Source organism: Pteropus vampyrus, unplaced genomic scaffold (assembly GCF_000151845.1).
Source record: "Pteropus vampyrus isolate Shadow unplaced genomic scaffold, Pvam_2.0 Scaffold633, whole genome shotgun sequence".
Classification (NCBI taxonomy): Eukaryota; Metazoa; Chordata; class Mammalia; order Chiroptera; family Pteropodidae; genus Pteropus; species Pteropus vampyrus.
In genome coordinates, this window is record NW_011889414.1 from 158,680 (window position 1) to 180,135 (window position 21,456).

Below are 21,456 nucleotides of genomic sequence, written 5' to 3' on the forward strand. Positions count from 1 at the left end.
CTGAACTCAAGGACCTTGGACTTAAAGAGGATTTTATGAATTTAACCAAAAAGGCAAGGGGAATAAAAACTAAAATAAATGAATGGGATTATATCAAACTAAAAAGCTTCTGCTTAGCAAAAGAAACCGTCAACAAGGTAAAGAGACAACCATCTGAACGGGAAAATATATTTGCTAGCAAATGCCTCTGATAAGGGCCTAATACCCAAAATATAGAAAGAACTCATACAACTCAATAACAACAACAACAACAACAAACAAATGATCCAATCAAAAACCGGCAGAGGACCTGAACAGACACTTCTCCCTAGAGGACATACAAATGGCCAACAGATATATGAAAAGATGCTCAACATCGCTAGCTATTAGGGAAATGCAAATCAAAACCACAGTGAGATACCATCTCACACCTGTTAGAATAGCTATAATCAACAGGACAAGTAATAAATGTTGGAGAGGATGCAGAGAAAAAGGAACCCTCATACACTGCTGGTGGAACTGCAAATTGGTAAACAGTGCAAATTGGTAAACTATGGAAAACAGTATGGAGCTTTTCAAAAAACTAAGAATTGATCTACCATATGATCCAGCAATCCTTCTACTGGTTATTTATCCCAAAGACTTGAAAATTCATATCCAAAAAGATATTTGCACACCGATGTTCATATCAGCATTATTCATAGTGGGCAGGACATGGAAGCAACTGAAGTGTCCTACAATAGATGATTGGCCAAAGAAGCTGTGGTACATATATACAATGGTATATTATTCAGCCATAAGAAGAGATGAAATACTGCCATTTGCAGCAACATGGATGGACCTCGAGATAATCATTAAGCAAAATAAGTCAGACATAAAAAGTTGAAAATCACATGATATCACTTATATGTGGAATATAAACCTAAAAGCAACAAATGAACAGGACAAATAAACAGAGACTCATGGATATGGACAATGGACTAGTGATTAGCAGAAGGTAAGGGGGAGGGGAGAGTGGGAAGGTAGATGAGGGAAAAGTAATTTAAATCGTTTCTTCATTCAATCAATCAATCAATCGATAGTATTGGTGAACAGAGAAAGGGTTTTATTTTTGAAAATTTGCTCTCAGGATTAAAAAATTCCTGGTTACTGTCAAGAAGAAAGCAAGCAAAAAATATTTCAGAAGCATCCACACTGATATTTCATTTTGTCATTCTTTCACTAGACCACAAAGTTAGAGATGAGTGTCAGCTATAGGATACTGTTTTTTCAACATAAATTACTTAGTAATAAAAGAATTTGACATACTGCATTCTTCCATTTGCTACAAAAACAAACTGACAATGAGGACTATTTAAAAGAAATGCTCAGTTCTGAAAAGGATGGTGGCAGCAACATTTCACCTATAGCATACCCTCTAGCTTTAACCATGCTACTCTTCCATGATATATATTCAAGTGGAAAATCCTATCAGGAGTATTCTCCAGGGCCAGGAAGTAGCTTTTGCTAAAAGTTGGAAAGTAGGGCACGTGTTACTTAGCTAACCATTAAGTTCAGTCCCTTCTGAAGTGTTAATTTAGCTTATAGTTAGCTAAGACAGGCCTCATACAATCTGACCATAATATGTTAAACATATGTAATATGTGGAATTCCTTAGCCAGTAGCCATTGTTTCTGCATACTGTCTTAGCTGAACTGTCCCATCTGTGACTCCTCTCCTAGGGCTAAGGTGAGTGCAAGTCATCAAAGTCTGGAATGTCAAGAGTAACTCCAGTAGCCTTTAATGAATAGTAGAGGATGCCCAGGTGGTAAAATCCAGAGGTGGGAGCAGGAACCCACCCATCTGCCCATCCTCCCATTCCCACTCCCCCAATGTTAAGGGCCAGCCTGAGGGAGCTTGTGATAATGACATAGACTCCAAAGGAAAACAGCACTGCAGCAAAGTCAATGGCCTTATGTGAAACCTTAGGAGGGTTTTTTTTAAAGCTGAAAGTCACTGTAGCTATGGTCTGTGTGAGTAGCCTTGAACATTGCACTTTAACTGCCTGGGATTCCAGTAGCCAGGTTGGTTCCAGACGGCATCCTAACAGGCTGCCCCAGCTGCAGTCAGAGCATGCATTAGACCTTTCATCCAGCACTTGTCCATGGCCAGCAGCTGAAGAGCCCCAGGTCCCCTGGCATGTCTCACCTAATTAGCCCCACAGGCCAGTAGCCCCCAACCCACCCAAGCAGCTTGATACCGGAAAATCTTATACATGTATTTTACGTTTCAACTACTCTTCCATGAGTGCTTATCCAGGCACTGTTTGCATGGTACACATTATCTTCCTAACACCTCTGCAGTTCCCCTGCAAGGAAGGGGTTATCATTCCCATATTGCAGTCAGAAACCTGAGTTTAGAAAAATTGAGTTTCTTGCCCAGAGCCAGAATTCAAACCCAGACTAATCAAGATCCAGAACCCTTTTTCTATTTACTGTTAGACGACACCTTCTCCCTGGGAGAGAACATTATTTTACTAGTCTTGATCCACAAATGTCACTTGTGCTCCTGACCTATGAAACTCACATTGAGCCATGCTGACCATCTCTACAGGTCAGATACAAATTTCTGATGCCTGGATGAACAGAAAGATCTGTGTGTTACTGGCCAGGAATCAAGGTTTCCAAGAGTTTCAGCCAGTTCAATTTATCCACTGTTCAGTTGGCACACATTTATATTTTATATTTCATAGAGGACTTGATCTTTTTAGGATTTTTTGTTTCAATGCTGAGTTCACTGGATAATGTTAATATTAACAATACCACCCAAGCGCAGGATATTTCCTGAAAATGGATGGACCCCGCAGAGTGTTTCTAGCACAAATAGCAGACATGTGAAATTCCCAGGTTGAACCCAAAAGATATTTACTTGGCTTTCACCAGGACTAGCAAGCATGGCAAGGACCCTGAAAGTAGCTGACTCAGTGTCAGAGGAAGGAGAATTTATTGCCGGCAGAGGGCATGAGGCTTAACATTACCAAAGCACGAGCTCCCCTTGGTTAGATTTCTTACACACTTTGTTTGGAGGTGGCATATAATACCGTTGGCCAAGGCAAATTAAGTTTCCGACCAACTCCATGAGATTTCCTCTACCTTTAGACAGACAGTATTGTCTTATAATAAATAGTATGTTTTAAAACCTATTGACTATCATCAGAGGTGCATGGGGCCATTATATTTGGCATTATCTTGGTGAGAACTAGTTCTGTAGCTTCCCACAGCTACCTATTCCCCATCAGAGTCCCCCCATATACATAGCAGGAAGTGATATTCAGGGAGTAAGCTATTCCTTAAGCTAACCTTCTTTGTTCTATAGGTGTCCTCCTGCCCTGGCCGCAGGGCTGATCAGCACACTGCATTCTTCGAATGCGACCCAATCAACACCTCAATTTTCCTATCTCCTCCCTACATTATTCTCCCTCAGAGATTTTTATTCCCTTAATCTTAAGGGGGTGTTGAGGTAGGAAGGTCTGTCTTCTTTAATTTCTTCAAAACTGAGACAGGGCTGTAGTCCCTGCCTACTGGGAATAAAAATCTTGGGAAGCCTATTCTAAGGGCCCCAGAGGCAAACAACATGAGGTCGTTCGAGCATATAGAAGTGGTAGAAAGCCTTGCAACCTAGAAGATATAAACTTAGCAAAAAGATAGAAAAGACAAGTCAAAATTAATAGTAGAGGTAATTGACAATGAAGTTACTTTTTCATAGCAGTTCGTTAATTCAAGGTACACAAAAGTTCCCTGATTCCCTGGAACATGTGGACTTATCGAGTTTCCGGAACAAGAGCTTAAGATCTTCTATGGGTTCACAGGAATAGGTTGCACTTTCTGGTTTATTTTCTGGAGGAACCTGTGAGGACTCATAAGAAACTAGTTTAATTTGAGTTAAATGTACCTAGCTGTTGATTCTTTGTAATTTGACAGCAGTTGGGAACTTAACAAAACCTAGGCCCTTTCTGTTTGCCTTGAGGGTTGATTTTAAACAGATTGCAGGGAGATAGTTGCTCTGCTAATAGGAAACCCTGACATAGAGGCAGGTTGTCTATGAATGGTTTAGCTTTAGGTTCCCTACAAATGTGCTCTGTGTGGTGGGCAAGGGGGCTGCCCTCATTTTTGGCTGTGTCCCAGTTTTCTAGATGAGATCCTCTCCACATTGGACCTTGGTCCTGATGTATGGCAGAGAACTTCATTCTTAGTCCCAGTCTCACAATGGGAAAAGTAAATCACGTTAGGCTGACTATTTATTCCTATCACTGCACAGTTTGCATTGGAGAGAGGCCCATGGGATGGGTCAGGACAGAGTAGGTAGCTCTAGTATCTAGTAAAAATTCAGTTTTTCCTTCTTGCCACGTCAAGGGTGACCTGAGGTTCCACTGTTGTGATCGTAGTGGATTTTTCTAGGACTAGAGCTTGCAAGCACTTGGGCCTCCATTGTTGGAAGAGAGAGCAGCCCCTTCATGAGAGGTTTGCCATGTGGAGCGAGAGCTTATGAGGTCTACCCCTCTCTGGCTTCCCAGGGCTGGATGGACACTCGCCCTTCCAGTGCCCTTCCTTCTGCAGTTTGTGCATTGATTATGCCTCAGTCCCGACAATGCCACTCATGGCCAATCAAGATCAAGGTCCAGCCTGCAAGGTTTTTATTGCCTAGGGTCATTTCGAGATGGTCCCTGTATTATGGCAGCTAAAATTTGTACCCTTTTTGTACTCTGTTTCCTTCTCTGCCCAGTCCCAGTTATTGGACACCTTAAAGACCTCTGACACCAAGGCAGCCTGGGGGGTTGGGGTCTAGGCCCTAACTTTTGGAGCTTCCGTTGAATATTGGGCACAGACCAAGTTGTAAAATATATAACTAGGAATGTATGGCCCTCAGACTTTGGGCTAATGTTAGTATATTCTCTAAAAGCCTCAGAAAACTGGTTGAGGCAACATAAAACACAGAAATTATTTTTATGAAGTATAGAATTCTTGTTTTCTACTCAGAAAATTATTTCATAACATTAGTAGCAGACCAATAGTTTAAGAAACATTAAAACACAATTTTAATTTTGCATTAGCTTACTTTTGGCATTTAAATTTCCAATCTTGTTTAGCTTAATCACATAAAATTTCTTCTCAGGATTTTTCTTCACAAACCTTCTAGTACTTTCCTCATTCCTTCAGTTTGCCTTTTCTTACTTATCAGAAATAAGTAACTTTAAGACAAACACCTTTCCTTTAATTTCCTTCAAAATAAATCTCCATACTTTATACCTTCTGCTACCAAAAACATATGTTTTTCTTTCCATTATAATTAGAATTCTTAACTCAACCACCATATTACATATAACATCGACAGATACAGATCAGTGGTTATGCACATACTCATATTTCCCCATCATCAGTATTTGTAACTTCCCTGGGGGTGCTTATCTAGTTTCCTCAGGGAGTAATGAAATAAATGGTGTCCCCAGAGAACTCTGATCCCCTCAGAGTCCATGGGTGAAGGGTGAAGGGGGTGGAGGAAACTCCTGATAATTTTGAGATTTCCAGGAAGGTGCTTTTACCAGAAGGTGCTCTTGTCACTGGACCATCTAATAAGTCTAGGTCTTGGTAAAGGAGCATAGAAGCTTGTAAGTAGGGGACTTCCTCCTATTTTCCAGTTTCTTGATGTGCAAGGAGGGTCAGGGTCCTATCTGGAGGGTAGTATTGTAGTTTAGTGAACCGTTTACAGTCCAAACTCTTTGATCCCTTTCCTATCATTAGTTCTCCTATCGTTAGTTTGGAAAGAGGAAGGTCCCACATGGGTCCTCACTGCCGCTGTATTTCACGGATAGTTGGGCCTGTGGCTGCGTTTCCTGCTTTCCTTCTCTACATGGTACAAGTTGGGAAGTGCTCCTGCTGCTGGTGAGGAAGGAGGAAAGAATAATCTTCCCTAACTGGGAATCGAACCTGGGCCACGGTTCTAACCACTAGTGCCGAATCCTAACCACTAGACCACAGTCCTAGCTGTGTCTGAATCAGAAAGTATGTTACCTACCTCGAGAGGATTGCGCTTGTGCCTTGTGGCATGGTGCTGGTGCCGCCTGGAAAGGCGGAAGGGGGACAGCGGGTGGCGGCATGGGTCTGTGAGTTCTCTCCAAGGTGTTAGTGAGTGCCCATTTGATTTTTTTTTTCAAAGGCCTTCTGTTGTGTAGATTCCTAGAGTAGGGCCTCCCGTTCTCCCCCATTTGTGGAAGGCCATGACCTTTGTCTTCCTTGCCCCCCTCCCCAGGAGACCCTGATGTCTTCCCCCACTGGGAAGACTCTGACCTGTGTCTTCTAACTGAAGGCTAGGAGCTCCCTCTACCAGACATCCAATACCAAAAAAGGGCCAGTTTATCTCACAAAGGGTGCAGAGTTTCTGTGGGGTGAGTTTAACTCCATAACCTCCTGAATAACCCTTTCTTGAAGTTTTTGACCATCATGGCCAGGGGAGTAGGCTTTCTCTGTGTACCCCCCATGCCTCCCACGACAGACAATAATCATGCCACGTGGAAGGTTGGGGGATAAGGTCGGGGAAACTTTGGAGGGGACATCATTCGCTTCGCCTGTATCTGTCCTTTTCCATCACGGGGTTCTCCCAGACTCCTCTTAGCAACTGGTGGGCCATTATAAACCCCCGACCTGGATCACTGGATCACGGAGATCCAGTGACACCACTCTAGCCATATGAGATTCATCACAGAACCACGAATAGGGGCTCAACTCTCGCTTCATGGCAAGGCTACGTCTCAGTCACTCAGCACTCACTCTCATATGATCTCCCACCATGCCTTAACCTGTCCTGTGGAGAGTAAGCAATTGCTCCTCTTAACCTGTGGAAGACTCTCGATTACTCTCTGGAGGGGGATCAGGCTTTCCTTTTGCCCAATGTTAACCAAACACATTCCGGCCTCTGCTCTGTGTACCTGTGAGGTCACAGTTTCCCCTAACAAATGTAGAGTACTTGGGTGACCTCAAGAGATGATCAGTCTCGCCTTCTGCCTTATGGGTAGCTACCTGAGCTAGCTATCCTTTGCCGTGTTTTTCCTTACTGTGGCCCTGACATGTCCTAGTTTTCTCATTCCTCTGTTGTCTGATTCTTGCAGGGACTGGCAGATGGGGTTTCCCCTTCCGTCCTGTGAGGCGTCCACATGGGGTAATCCTTGGTGCGCACTCAGCCAGAGTGTCTGCAGGGAGGGTTGGGGTTTTCTCAGTGGGGTACCCGAAGTCTGCCAAATGTGGATGCCATTCCTCTACGCTTCCCAGCCAATGCACCAGAAATCTGTTGCAGGAAGCAACACCCGACGAAGGGAATTGGATGCTCAGACAACTTTGTTAGAGTAAGGAGATTTTATTGCCAGCGGAATGCGTGGGGCTTAACAGCACTAAAGCACAAGCTCCCCTTGGATAAAGTTCTTATAGCTTATATACCTCTGTGGTGTCCATGCAAGGGGCATGTGATTCTTTTGTCTCAGGTTCTACATGCACCTCCTGACTCAGGATGGGGAGAGGGAGTTTCAGGTGGGAGCTGCAAGGAGGAGGGAATTCCCAGACCACCAGTCCTATCTATTTACTGATTGTTTTTCTTGTAGGTGTGACAAAAGTTTCCAGAAGGCCATTCAGAGATCTATAGGATGTAGTTAATCTATAATCAGCTGAGTCGGTCATTTTTGTAAGTCCTTCCCTTTGCATTTCTCAGATGCCTCCTCTCTTATCAGAGCCAGCCTCTGGTATTTGCAACGAACAAATATATGAAGCAATGCTGAGACTATGTCATGAAAGTTACACACAGGGAACTGTGGGCTCCTGGCCAGGCAAGTCTTAGCGGAGTCTAAAGCACCTAAGAGATAATCTCAGATGACCAGGAATAAAGTGTAACTTTCTAGTTGAAGTCGAAATAACAGAGGTACTTTTTGAAACAAGGCCAATTAAGATCCAAGGGACATTATTTATTCATTTAGAGAGGAAAATTAATATACCATAAATTTCATCTATTTAAATGTAAATGTTGTGATTTTTAGTATATTCATAAAGCTCTGCGACCAACATCACTACCTATTCCAGGACCGTTTCATCAACCCCTAAAGAAGACAGGTACCCGTGAGCCATCAACCCTATTATCTCTAATACCTCCAGCCCTGGCAACCAATAATCTCAGTTCTGGCTCTATGAATTTGCTAGTTTGTACATTTCCTATACATGGAATCATGAAATGTATAATACTTGTGATTGCCTTCTGTCACATAGCACGTTTTCAAGATTCATCTGTGTTGTTGAAAGGCATTACTATTCCATTCTTTTATATGGCTCAACACTCCCCCATTGCATGGCTATAACACTTTGTTTATCTAATAATCAATGAACATATGTGTTGTTTCCTCTGTTTAGCAATTAGGAATAAAGGTACCATGAATATCTATGTATAGTTGCTGGTGTAGACAGATGTTTTAAGTTGTCTTGGATATACACTAGGCAGTGAAATTGCTGGTTCATATGGTAATTCTATTTAAATTTTTGAGACATTTAAATAATTTTAATAATTTAAAAATTCTACTGTTTCATTATTTCTCTCAAGTTTGAGGTCTCTCCTGTTTCATAAGGTGCTACTTCAAGAGTCAAAACACAAATTTCAGAGCAACAATGGGCCAGTCAAATCCCCAGAAATACTTAAAATGCTCTTATTGGAGCCCAAACGAATGTCAGCACCTCAGAGTTTCAGGGTGTGGCTCAGAAATCTGAGTTTTTAACAAGTTCTCTGGTGAAATCCACCCTCCACTGAGAGTACAGAATTTTGACCCGGGTCATAATACATTCACAAGGGCTCCCGCCCACACCCAGACTTCCTGGGCTCGGGCTGAGGTTGCACCTAAAGCAGAACCTATGTGCCCCTTCCCCCGGCGCCGCGGAGAAGAAAATGCCACTCAGCCTTCTCAGCGTGAGTTCAGGCTGAGACTTAGGTTGTCTAGGTCTTCCGGACCGCCTGCCTGCAGGAGGACCCAGTGGGAGGGCTATGATGGCTAGCCACGCGCCCACAGTGACTCCCGGGCATCGGAAGGTGCGGATGCAGAGACAACCGGAAACAGGGCTTGCTTCGACGCTCGGGCTTCCACGGGTTGCCTCCAGCACTGAACTTGTGGCAGCCAGGGGTGGGGGGACCTGCGCCGAGTTTCTCCACGGGCGCGGGAAAGAAAACAGCAGCGGGTACCGGGTGAATAACTCCATGGGCACAGAAATGGAAGGAGCAGGGGACACCGGGCCCCCGTCCTTCCACGGACGCGGGAACAGAAAGAGCAGGGGCACCGGGCCCGGGTAATTCCACGGCAGGGGAATGGAAGGAGCAATGAGAATTGGATATGTCCTTCCTAAGAGGAGGGAATGGCAGGAACCGCGGACACCGGGACCAGAACTCCATCGGCTGGCAAATGGAAGAAGCCCTCTGTCCCTTCCACGGGCGCGGGAATGGTAGCAGCGGTGGGCTCTGGTCCCTTTTCCCCCACGGGTGGGGGAATGGAAGGAGCGACCCCGTCTCTCGCAACTAGAAGCTACCGCAACCGGGCAGCTCCAGCCCTGACGCGCTCGGTTCCAGCAGGAGTAGGAGAGACAGGTGATGCGCCCCTGTCCTCCTTTGGGCGTGGGAGCGAGAAGAATGACGGGTTTCAGGACTCTGTCTCACCCGGGTTAGAAAAAAAGAGAGGGAAAAAAAAAGGAAAACTATGTGTCTAAAGTCCATCAGTGTTAACTCTCTGTGACAGAGATGAATGAAAATACTTTAATTCAAACAATAATAATACTGAAAGCTCTCTATGAAAGATTAAATGTAAAAAGAAAAATGTGTACATAGTTGCAAAAAAAAAATGGAGTTTTTAGGGAGAGGGAAAAAAGTGGTGTGGACGATAGAGGCTCTGTTTCTTCCTCTGGCAACCAAATCAAAGTTGTGATGGAAACGAGCAGCAGCAAGGAAAAATCGCCTGGGATCTAGATGAATAAGCCATACAACTACAGAGAAATACAAGAAATCACCCTGCAATGGCAGAAGGTAGGCAGAAGGTAGGCAGAAGGTAGGACAGGATGAAGACGCAGGGCTGCCTGGTCCCCAGGGGCAGACGCCTCTTAAAGGAGCCACCTCTGCAATGAGATTTTTCCTGGTGATGGACCTGCTCACTCTGAGCACCAGTGCCCAATCAACTGTGCACAGGGTGCATCAGGGACTTACAGGGAGACATTGCCCAAGTAAGGGCCCAGGCAAGACTTACTTGGTACAGAAGTGCCAGCGGCATCCATTGTTCCCTGTTGAGCCCTCCCCTCTCCCAGTGCAATGAACACAGCGCCACCATACCTAGGACATCATCAAACTGGATAACAGAGGTGCCTCTGCCCAGAGGATTCCCTGAAATCCCGCCTACTCCAACTTGGGCCCTACCCAAGCCACATCCATGTATATACTCAGCAAGTCAGGTGCTTCTTGCTGAGACTCACACTGGAGGAGGTAGCTGGCCTCAGTTTCTGGTGTGGTCTTTTGAAGCAACTATAAGCACAACATCTGTAGATTGCTTGCTGAATCTTAACAGGTGGCCCCAAAGGGGTAGAGGCTTGGGCTAAATTTGGCCTGCTGCTGAACCCCTCTCAGGACTGTGTCACTGGATGCCTACTTCACAAATCCACACTAATAAGATTGGGAGACTTAGGAGCTTTGCTTAGTACATAGAAACAGACACGGAAAGGCAGCCCAAATGGGAAGACAAAGAAGCAGAAACCATATGACAGAACAGAGCAGAGATCCATATAAAATGGAGTCAAGTAATCTAACAGATGCAGAGTTCAAAACACCAGTTATAAAGATGCTCAATGAACTTTTGGGAAGTGTAGAGAACTCCAACAAAGAGATAGAAATAGAGATGGAGATTATAAGGGGGAACTAGTCTGAAATGGAGAACACATTATCTGAGATGAGAAGTATATTAAATGGAATAAACAAAGTGAATAAAGAAGAGGATCAAATGCCCTATCTAGAGGACAGGAAAGTCAATCAGGACACTCAATCAGAATGGCAAAAAAAAAAGATGCCAAGACTATAAAAATAATTTAAGGAGGATATGGGATACTATTAAGGCTCCACATATTCATCTGATTGGTGTAACAGAAGAAAATCAAGATGTTGAACAGCTGTTTGAAGAAATAATGATGGAAAACTTCCCTAACCTGGTGAAGGAAATGGACATAAAACTCCAGGAAGCTCAGAGTATTCCAAAAATCCGAGATCCAAAGAGGCCCACACCAAGACACATCATAATTAAAATGCCAAAGGTTAAATACAAAGAAAATATTAAAAGCAGCAAGGGAAACATAAGTAATTATTATAGAGGAACACTCCTAAGACTGGCAGCTGATTTCTCAAATGAAACTATGCAGGACAGAAGGGCTTGGCAAAAAATATTTGATAGGATGAAGACCTAGGATCTACAAACAAGAATAATTTATCCAGCAAAGCTATCATTTAGAATTGAAGAACAGATAAAGAGCTTCCCAGACAAAAATAAGCTAAAGGAATTTATCACCACTACACCAGTATTACAGGAAATGTTAAAGGGACTTCTTTAAGGAAAAAAAAAATGTATCAAAAACAGGAATAAAGAATGGTAAAAACTACATTCCTATCAATAAGTACTTTAAATGGAAAAGAATTAAGTGTGCCAACCAAAAGGTAGAGTGGCTGAAAGAATAAGAGAACAAGACTCCTACATATAAAAAGGAAGGGGATGGAAAAAGATATTGCTTTGATGGACCTAGAAGGTATTTAAGTCAGACCGAGAAAGATAAACACTATATGATTTCACTTATATGTGGAATTTAAGGAATCAAAAGAACAAACTAATCAAAAAAAGATTCATGAATATAGTGGACAATTTGGTGTCAGATAGAGGGGAGGAGGGCTTGGGGGGCTGGGAGAATGGGGTGAAGGATTAAAGAAGTACAAATTAGTAGCTGATGGGTGGTCACAGGGATGGGGAGCACAACATAGGGAATGCAGTTAGCATTAATACATTGGCTAGGTGGAGGGTCAGGGGAGGGAGGGAGCAATTGGAGGGATCATTTTAGGAACTATATAGATGTCTAACCAATGTACTGTATACTTGAAACTAATTAAAATTTTATTAAAAATTATAAAAAATGACGTTTTTGAACATGTTTACTGTATATGCATTTTTAAGTGATAGTTTAATTAATAAACATGTCAAGATCATTGCTGCACATGGTGGAGCTTTCTTTTGACTGGCTGGGGTGAGAAATGGAGGTGAAGTATGGCCTATAATCCAATTAGAAAGTACCTTCCACAGTCCTTTATTTTAAGGTGGAATCATTGAATCATTCCTCCTTGCCTTCTTTCAGGGGCTACTCCATCCTGGCTGTCTTAACCATATTTTCTTCCCTTACACATCAATAACTTCGTTCAGGACCTAATTAATTCTGGGTATGAGGAAGGTGTCAAGAAAGCAAAGGAAGAGTTCCTTTATCACCTTCGTATCCCCCCTCCTTCATCCGTAGGTGTTGAAAGTAGTGGCTTCTAGTGATTTTCTTCCAATCTATGAATATAATAAAATAAAAGCATTTCAGGGAGAACCTGAAAAGCACCCTCTCTTCACTCCACCTTAAGGCTGAAATTGGATTTATTTACTGTTTCTCATAGGCCTGGGGTGGGGTGGAGAGGCAGTTAAGAAATGCCTGTAAATGTTCTGCAAGCCAGGATCACTAACCCCAGGCCAAAGGGAGGTTGAGTTTACACTACAGCCAAAAGAACAAAACACTCCACATGGGGGACAGTCCTCAAACAGAACCTCCCTCTAGATCAACTGACTGTGAGGCTAAGCCTCCACCCTCTTCTTTCTCCCTCTCTCATCCTGAGTTGAGCACCATGGGGACTCTAAATGATCGGGCAGTGTTACAAGCCATATTCAACCCTGACACCCCTTTTGGAGATGTTGTTGGGTTGGACCTGGAAGAGGAAGCTGAGAAGGGACAAGTAGATGAAAGTAAGTATTTGACCTTGAAGTACAGCTCTCCACACTGCTGGTCTGCAGATCTCCCTGGGGTGACAGAGGGAGGTGGTTTTACAAGGTCCCTTGTTTGTTCCATGACCGTTGGGTGATGATTGAGACTGGAATCAGAGGGGTTGGCTGATCCTTAGTGCAATGACAGAAGGTTGGCAAAGTCACACCGAGTGGAGAAAGTCAGAGTTTTTCTCAGTCCTCAGCCTTCACACCTCTGAACTTAATCACTTAAATCTCCCCATACTCCAAGCTTAACTGTTGCAGGAGGAGGGTAATATTAAACTTTTATATCTTTGTCATAACAGAGTTTATCACTCCACAGAGAATGGAGGGCAGGAACAGAGCAAAGCACAGCTCAGCTGAATAGTTCCAATCTAAGCAAGCATTCGGTGTTACATACCATACATGCCAAGCACTGAGCTGATCCTTTCACAGTGAGTGCACTCCTTGGCTTTTCCATCGGGTGCTAATGGAGAACAGAGACTGATGTCCCCACCAGAAGTTTTTGGTGCCCTTTGTTTCTAAAGGAGTAAGACCTAAGCCTTACTGAGACTTCAGGCTGAAAAGCTGAGGGATACATGAGAAGTGATTTTCATGACTTGGGAATATATCATGGTGATCTTTCTGTTGGAGGCAATGTGAGGACAGGCTAAGGAGCCAGGAAGTCCTGGATTCAAATCCAAGCTGTGCAACTCATAGGCTGTGTGACCTTGAACAAGTCTTTTAACTACAGGCTAAAGAGTTTGAGCTTTATTCTCCTGACAACAGGGAGTCAACCATGGTCCTTTGGGACTCAGGCATTGCTAGCTCTCAGCCTTGGTGACCTCAGCTCCCTCTGCCCCAAATACTGCATCTGACAACTGCTGTGACCCACATCTCAGCCCAGTTCGCTCTGGCTCAGGTGCCAGGTTTCCAAAGCCTGAGATGGCCTTTGATTCTTGCTCCCAACCACATACCTGTCCCCTCCCGGCTACCTCCCTGACACAGATGGCGTTTTCCCTCGAGAACAGCTAGAGCAGTCCAAGGCCCTGGAGCTGCAGGGGGTGACAGCAGCAGAGGCTGGTGACCTCAGCACAGCCTTGGAGAGGTTTGGCCAAGCCATCAACCTGCTGCCTGAGAGGGCCTCAGCCTACAACAACCGAGCCCAGGCCCGACGTCTTCAGGGAGATGTGACAGGTGAGGGGAGATACCCTGGAACCACTGCAGAAGCAGCCCTGAAGTGCACAGACAAGAGACGAAGTGGCTGTGGGGCCAGGGAATGGGGGTGGGGAGTCATTAAACACCTCTGGAATCTGCATTCTTACCTGCTAAAGTCTTGGGGCTATTGTGAAAGTCAGAAGTCAGAATAGATGTGTTCCAATTATTTATTTAACAAACTTTTAATGAGTCAACTATTGTAGCAGAGGGCCAGGTGCTTGAGGACACAAAGATAAAAGGTATACTACTTTATAGCAACTACTATGGACCAGGCACTAAGCACTTTACATGTAAGATGTAGTAATTCATTTAATCCTCACAAAGACCCTGAAAGGTATGCACTGTTGTTATCTCCCTTTATAGATGAAAAAACTGAAGTGTGGAGGTTAAGTAGTTTGCTACTCTCATACAGCTAAGAAGTGGCAGAGCTGGGATTTGAACCAGGTAGTAGGGCTCCAGAGTGTATGCTCTTAGTCCCCACATGATACCGCTTCTCAAGCTCACAGTCTAGGGGTAGGACAGACACGTAATTATACCGCCATAAGAAGTTGAGAGGGATTTGTTCCTGAAGGGTGAGTTTTGAAGGACGAGTAGCAGTAAGCTGAATGGAGGGGAGGAAGTGGAGAAGGCACAGCTTTTAGAGGTCCAGAAGGCATGCAAAGGGAACTTCCAATCTCCAGGCTGGCAGGAACAGGGAGTGGTGGAAGGATGAAGAAGAACCTAGAGGTAAACAGGAAGCAATAAAGGGTTTTAACTGGGAGTGAGTGGATCAAATCTGCTGCATTCTGGTTACTCTAGCTGGAGTAGAGACAATGCGACAAAGTTAGCCATGCTAGAAACTAAAGAGCAGGCCAATAAGTGATATAAATCACAAAAGCCTAGTATGGAACTACTAGACTGTTAAGACTCATGGTGGTAGAGGTGCTCCCAGGACCAGGAATGCCAGGCCAGGGCTGTAAAGGTCACTAGGAACAACCTGTAGACCAAAACCCAAGAGGGGATTAGAAGCGATTCGCCTGGAGGAGGCTTTTAATTCCTCTGAGGGCGACCGAGACATGCTGTCATCAGAGAGCTTCTCAAAGGTCCAGGTGCAGATGCAGCAGGGAGCAGAGCCCTTCCTAGGTTCTGGGAAGTAAAAGACAGAAAAAGGAAGATCTGTCTTGCTCCAGGATGACAATAAAGCTCCCAAGCACCCTGACAGGCTCTTTAGACAAGAGAACATGCATGAAATGAAACAGAGCCCAGAAGAAACGCAGCTCAGTGGATCTTATAGGACAGCAGTCCCCAACCTTTTTGGCACCAGGGAACCGTTCTCCTATGAGAAATCTAATGCCTGACCATCTGAGTTGGAGCTGAGGTGGTAATGCTAGCGCTGGGGAGCAGCTGAAAATACAGATGAAGCTTCACTAGCTTACTCTCCGCTCACCTCCTGCTGGGCAGCCCAGAGCATAACAGGCCCAGGGTTTGGGGACCCCTGCTATAGTAGATACAAGTCGGCTGCCTGCAGTTGAGTTCAGAAGCCTAACTCCAGTATTTTATGAGGGAAATAAAAATTAAAAATGAGGCAAGCCAGCTCTGGCTCCAAGACCTCCTACAAAGAATATCTGATACAAAATAATGAAGATTATGGAAATTAAGAATGAGGAAAGGCAGGCAGTCAGTGGAGAAAACAAGTGAGAGCTGTTTTAAATCACAATGGAAAAGCCTTCAGAAGGAAAAGAAAGAGAAATGGACTCTATCTGTAAGAAACAGTTGTCAGTTAATAACTGTCTAGGACTCCGGGATTCAGTTAGTCACCTGGTATAAGGTGGATGGTTAATAACATACATACGCGTGGAATAAACTGCAAGCTACACGCCAGCAACGGGCCAGATTCATGAACATGGTGACCATTCAAAATTCTCCCAGCAACCTTCACGTTCTGGTGTGGGACAAGGGGAGACCTGGACTTCAGTCCCAGCTCTGCTACTAACGGGCTATGCAGCTAGGGTATATCTTACCAACTCTTCCAGTCTTCGTCTGCATAATGGGAATAACAATAACTACTTGTAGGATAAAGGGCGGGCGGGCTGTGAATGGTCGAGCCCCAGGGCCCCAATTCTGAGCCCGGATTCTGTGCTCGTTCCTCCCACAGGAGCCCTGGAAGACCTGGAGCTCGCCCTGGCGCTGAGCGGCGGCCGGGGCCGCGCCGCCCGCCAGGGCTTCGTGCAGCGCGGGCTCCTGGCGCGGCTGCAGGGCCGGGACGACGATGCCCGCAAGGACTTCGAGCGGGCGGCGCGGCTGGGCAGCCCCTTCGCGCGGCGCCAGCTGGTGCTGCTCAACCCGTACGCAGCACTGTGCAACCGCATGCTGGCCGACGTGATGGGACAGCTGCACCGCCCCCGCGACGGGTGCTGAGCCGGCCCGCGGGACCAGGGGCAGGCCCTGAACCAATAAAGCTGCGGCTCGCCCAGACTCCCGCCTGTGTCTTGGTCCAGCCGCCGCTCCCGCCAGCGCAGGGAGGCCTGCGCGTCATGGGCCTCATGGGGTGGCGGCGAGGGAGCTGCGGCCTACCTGGTCCCGGCTGCGGGGCAGGTCTGCGTGGTCCGGCATTGACCGGCCCGGCATTGACCGGCCCGGCCTGGCGCAGCCGGGCCCCTGCAGTGTTCTGCAGCGCTCTGCAGCGCTTTGCAGTGCTCATCAGACCTGAGCAGTTGCTCTGGCTTAGCTCGGGGTGGGACCCAGGTAAGCCTCCCTGAAGGCGGGGCGAGAATGCTTGGTGACCCCTTCCTTCTGGATCACCTCCGCCTCAGCCCGCATCCGCCAGAGCAACCAGAAGATGGGAAAGGAATCGTAGGGCGAAAGATGGGGTCTGGGGAAGATGGGGCAGAGACGGAGGGTCCCTTTGGGGGAGGAGCACATGTAGCCCTAGTATCTGTGTGCATCTGGGCCTCAGACGGGCTGAACGGTTGCTCGTTTGTGTGTGTCTGTGGGAATGCGCCTGTTTGTCCACTAGAGTCAGAGCTCAGTTCTGCGCCCGCAGGTACAAGTTATGTGCTGCGTGGGTTTGGGCTTTTGGGCTTGGATGTTCGCGTCTTTGCCTTCGCCCCTGTGGGTCGGTCTGCATTTTTGTTTCTGGAGTTAATTCCTGGAGGAATTACTAAGCTTGCCTGATCTTACCTGATTGATGTCAAGACCCACCCCCTTCTCTCAGCAACGTGGATCCCAGGCCAGGGCCACCATGGCGCTGCCTCCACGTCCAGCTACCTTCCCACACACAACACTGGGGCTCCTGCCAGCCTTTAAGCTCAGGTACACCCTTCTGCATCTCTTGACCAAGCACTTCTGGGGTCAATTCCCTTCCTTGTCTGCGCCTTTGGCTTGGATACCCACTTCAGGCTGCAGTCATCAGAATTGGGTTCCCCTCACCCACCTACCCAAGATCCAGCCAGTCCCTGGTGAGAGAACCCAGGTACTCCAATCTCTCTGCCTACAGCCTCTCTGTAACTGGACCTCATCTTCCTTACAGAACAGGACCAACCCTACCCCACAATCCCCTGTTGCTTCCAGGTTGTGGGAAGTTGGTGCCACAAATCAATGGCCAGGCCTGGTGCTGAGCGGGCACTTCGGGAGAATGAATGCCATCATGTCTTCACCTGCCAAATGGCAGGGGGGCCTGGCACCCCCAGTTGGCTTTGTGTAGGTCTCAGATCTGGCTGTGATCCAGGCTCACGGCTAGGGATAGGACTCCGGATTTAAAATGTTACATTAATATAGTAAGGCACCTGCACCTAACTTATGCAAGTATGACTCAGCTTATTGTTTATTATGCAGGTGTGGCAGAATGCCACTGTTGTTCTCTGACGTATATGGTCATGTGGTCCCCTAGCCCAGAAGCGCGTGCTCCTCGCAATAAAGTTGGTGCCTGCCATTTCATTCTCATGATGGCTCCTCGTGCATTCTTTCAGCTGGGCATCTCACCACTGAAGCCTTCTCTTCTTGATCAGTTTGGCACTGACATGTGGCGTAGCCGGCAGGATGAGATGAGTACAGCCCCCAGCACTCTGAACCGTACCCAGGTGGAGGACATGTGGCCCCCCCACCTTCCAGTGGTATCCTATGGCCACATATCTGGCTACATGGACGTCCCTGGAAGATTGGGATGGGGTGAGGCTGTGTCCAGAGGACCTCCGGAAAGCCCTGGAGTTGCTGAAGCCAAATGTCCCGATCACTCATCAGGAGGCAGCGGGTCGGGCGGCCTGGATGTTCCTAGTGGTGCTGCAGCAGGCCAGTCTGGAGGTTCAGGAACAGGCTCAGCGGGTGCAACAATTACAACGTAAGGAAGAAGCACTGGAAAGGTGGCTGGCAGCAGTGGAACACATGCTGAAGGGCCCTGACGGGTCACTGCCATCGTCCTGGTCTGGAAGCCCGCCAGCAATACCGCGACAGGTGCAGCTGGTGATACGACAGCAGGTTGAAGTAGAGCAGCCGCTGGCCCCAGGGAGGCAAGCTGGTGGCGCCTCTCCACGCCCCCCCACGCCCCCCCGCCAAGCTAAAAAGCATACCACCTTGATCCAGTACATTCCCACTGAACTCCGAGACCCGACAAAACAGGTACGGCAGAGAGCCGAGAAGATGGTGCCGGGGTGTCTGCTGCAGCTGTGGGATGACGAGGCTGAAGGGCCTGAATTATCTCCAGAATGATGGCTCAGCTGGCCTCTGTGATACCGTCCCTCAGGCAGCACCTCCAGAATGTGGCACGTATGGCGTGGGGTACAGGCAACCACGCCCTCATTAACTGGCTCATGTCCGCTGCACAGACAGTGTGGGCTGACCCTGGGGAGCTGCCAGAGACAGTGAACAGATGGACCACATACTTAGATCTGGTCCAGATAATTCAGGAAATGGGCATGTGAGAGATGATGTTTCACGCCCAGAACACTAGCCCCAATGAGGAGGTATTTACAACCTGTATGAAGGACTTGATCTTGACCTCTGGCCGGGGTGGTACCTTTGGCACCATGGCAGCACTGCTGGCCACTTATGTGGATAGGCGGATCCATGAGGTAACATCTGCCATGGCAAGGTTTGGGGATGTGGAAGTGAAATGCAAGGAGCATTCCACTCAAGCGCATGCTGCACTCCCAAACCAATTAGTGCATGGACAAAGGTGTAGCCAAAGTGGGGGGCGGGGCAGCGCCCAGCTCAATCAGCCGTGAAAGTGAGCCGCAGGTAAATGTGGTTTGATCTCCTCGCAGCAGGGGTCGCTGCAGAAAAGATCGAGCAGCATCCTAATGAAGTGCTGCTGGCGCTGTGGAATCAGCTGGCCCTGACCAGCAGTTCACTCCTATTCCTGGGAAAGCCACAACCCGTGAGGTGCAGCTGGCCGATTATCTCCCTGATTAGGAATTCGGCCGCGACACCCGGTTGGCAGCGGAGCCGGTTGACCAGAGGCCGTGTGTGTAGAACTGACTATACATTGGTCCCCCCGCAATGTGCAGAGAGTATTAGCCCTCGTGGACACTGGTGCTGACAACACCCTGCTCTATGGGAATCTGGACAAGTTTTCCAGGCCCACTGCAACCATAGAAGGCTATGGGGGTCGAATCATTCACATGCAGCAGGTCCCTATGACATTAGGTATTGGCAGATTGTCTCCTCGGACATACCAAGCGTACATATCCTCCATACAGGAATATATTTAGGGATTGATGTTCTGTGAGACTTGACTGTAAATACCACTGCTGGTGAATTTCGTCTTTGTATCCAGGTGGTGAAAACTATTATCCAGGAATGTCCACGCCATGCCCCATTGGTGTTGCCCCAGGCTACCCAGGTGGTGAATACAAAGCAGTACTGCCTGCCAGGCAACCATGAGGAAATAGGATGCACCATTCTAAAGCTGGAAGAAGCCGGTGTCATTCATCCTACTCATAGCCCATACAACTCCCCCGTGTGGCCAGTGAAGATGGTGGCACATGACAGTCAACTATCAGAAGCTGAATAAGGTTACGCCACCCCTGCATGCTGCCATACCGAATGTCATGGACATCATGGACCAGTTGTCACATGAACTTGGACGATACCATTATGTGGTGGACTTGGCAGCTTCCTTTTTCTCTATTGCCATAGCCCCAGAAAGTCCAAAACAGTTTGCCTTCACCTAGAAAGGGCAACAGTGGACATTCCTCGTCCTTCCCCAGAGCTATCTGCACAGTCCTGCCTTGTGCCATGGTCTCATGGCTCAAGATTTAGCCATGTGGAAACGACTGCCTGCAGTGTACTTGTATCATTATATTGATGATATAATGCTAACCTCTGATTCTCTTACAGAACTAGAAGTAGCAGTGACCAGCCTGCGAGAAGCTCTCGCCAACTGGGGTTGGGCATACAATGAGGACAAGGTCCAGGGACCTGGGTTCTCTGTCAAATTCTTGGGTGTTCCCTGGTCGGGTAAGACAAAAGTAATGCCAGAGCTGGTGATTGATAAGATACAGGTGCATCCTCAACCTGAAACCATGAAGCAGCTCCAAACCTATCTGGGACAGCTGGGGTTTTGGAGAGTGTTCATTTCTCATTTAGCCTCCTTGATGTGACCCCTGCACCATCTAGTGCAACGGGGTGCCCAGTGGGATTGGACCCCCCAGATAGAAGAGGCCTTTAAGACTACAAAGCAAGTTGTAGCACAAGACCAAACTACATGTAGTAGATCCAGCCCTCCTATTCCTGCTTACAGTGCAGGTGGATGATACAGGGTTTGGATGGGGCTTGTGGCAGAAGCATGGTTCCTGGAAGGTGCCGATAGGAGCCAATAGGAAAGGTGCAGAAGCGCAGTATTCTCTGATAGAGAAGCAACTGCCTGCCATATATGTAGCCTATCTGGCCAGTGAGGCCATCACTGGCCCCAATCCCGTAACCGCGCAATCCACGTATTCGTGGAGGGGTGGCTGCAATTTTGGGTGACCACTCCCCATATGGGAATTGCACAAACCCCTACACTGAATAAGTAGGGGGCATACCTGGAGCAGTGGGCGCAGTTCTCTGCGAGCCCTGTCAGGCCAACTGCACTCCCTATTGGAACCGGTGCAGGCTCCTGGTGGAGCCTGCTGAGACAGGGACATACCAAGTCCCTATGTAGAGGGTCGGGCTCCCATCCCTGAAGATGCCTGGTATATGTCTCATGCCACGGGCAGCCCCCAACATGGGCTGCCATGGCGTTA

General features: G+C 47.1%; 1 protein-coding gene across 1 annotated transcript; it reads left to right on the forward strand.

The window, feature by feature from the left end:
* Positions 1-12,915: 12,915 nt before the first annotated feature.
* On the forward strand, positions 12,916-16,689 carry TTC36 (tetratricopeptide repeat domain 36). Its single transcript, XM_011384853.2, has 3 exons — positions 12,916-13,042; positions 14,048-14,236; positions 16,392-16,689. The coding sequence occupies exons 1-3, from the start codon at positions 12,925-12,927 to the stop codon at positions 16,652-16,654; spliced, it is 570 nt and encodes a 189-aa protein (XP_011383155.1). The 5' UTR covers positions 12,916-12,924; the 3' UTR covers positions 16,655-16,689.
* The last annotated feature ends 4,767 nt before the right edge of the window (positions 16,690-21,456 follow it).

Bases quoted from the DNA above. Each gene is read 5' to 3' on its own strand.
- TTC36 (XM_011384853.2), top strand. From the start codon at position 12,925: ATGGGGACTCTAAATGATCGGGCAGTGTTACAAGCCATATTCAACCCT. The intron at 13,043-14,047 runs GTAAGTATTTGA...TCCCTGACACAG, and splicing joins GAAGGGACAAGTAGATGAAA to ATGGCGTTTTCCCTCGAGAA. The intron at 14,237-16,391 runs GTGAGGGGAGAT...TTCCTCCCACAG, and splicing joins TCTTCAGGGAGATGTGACAG to GAGCCCTGGAAGACCTGGAG.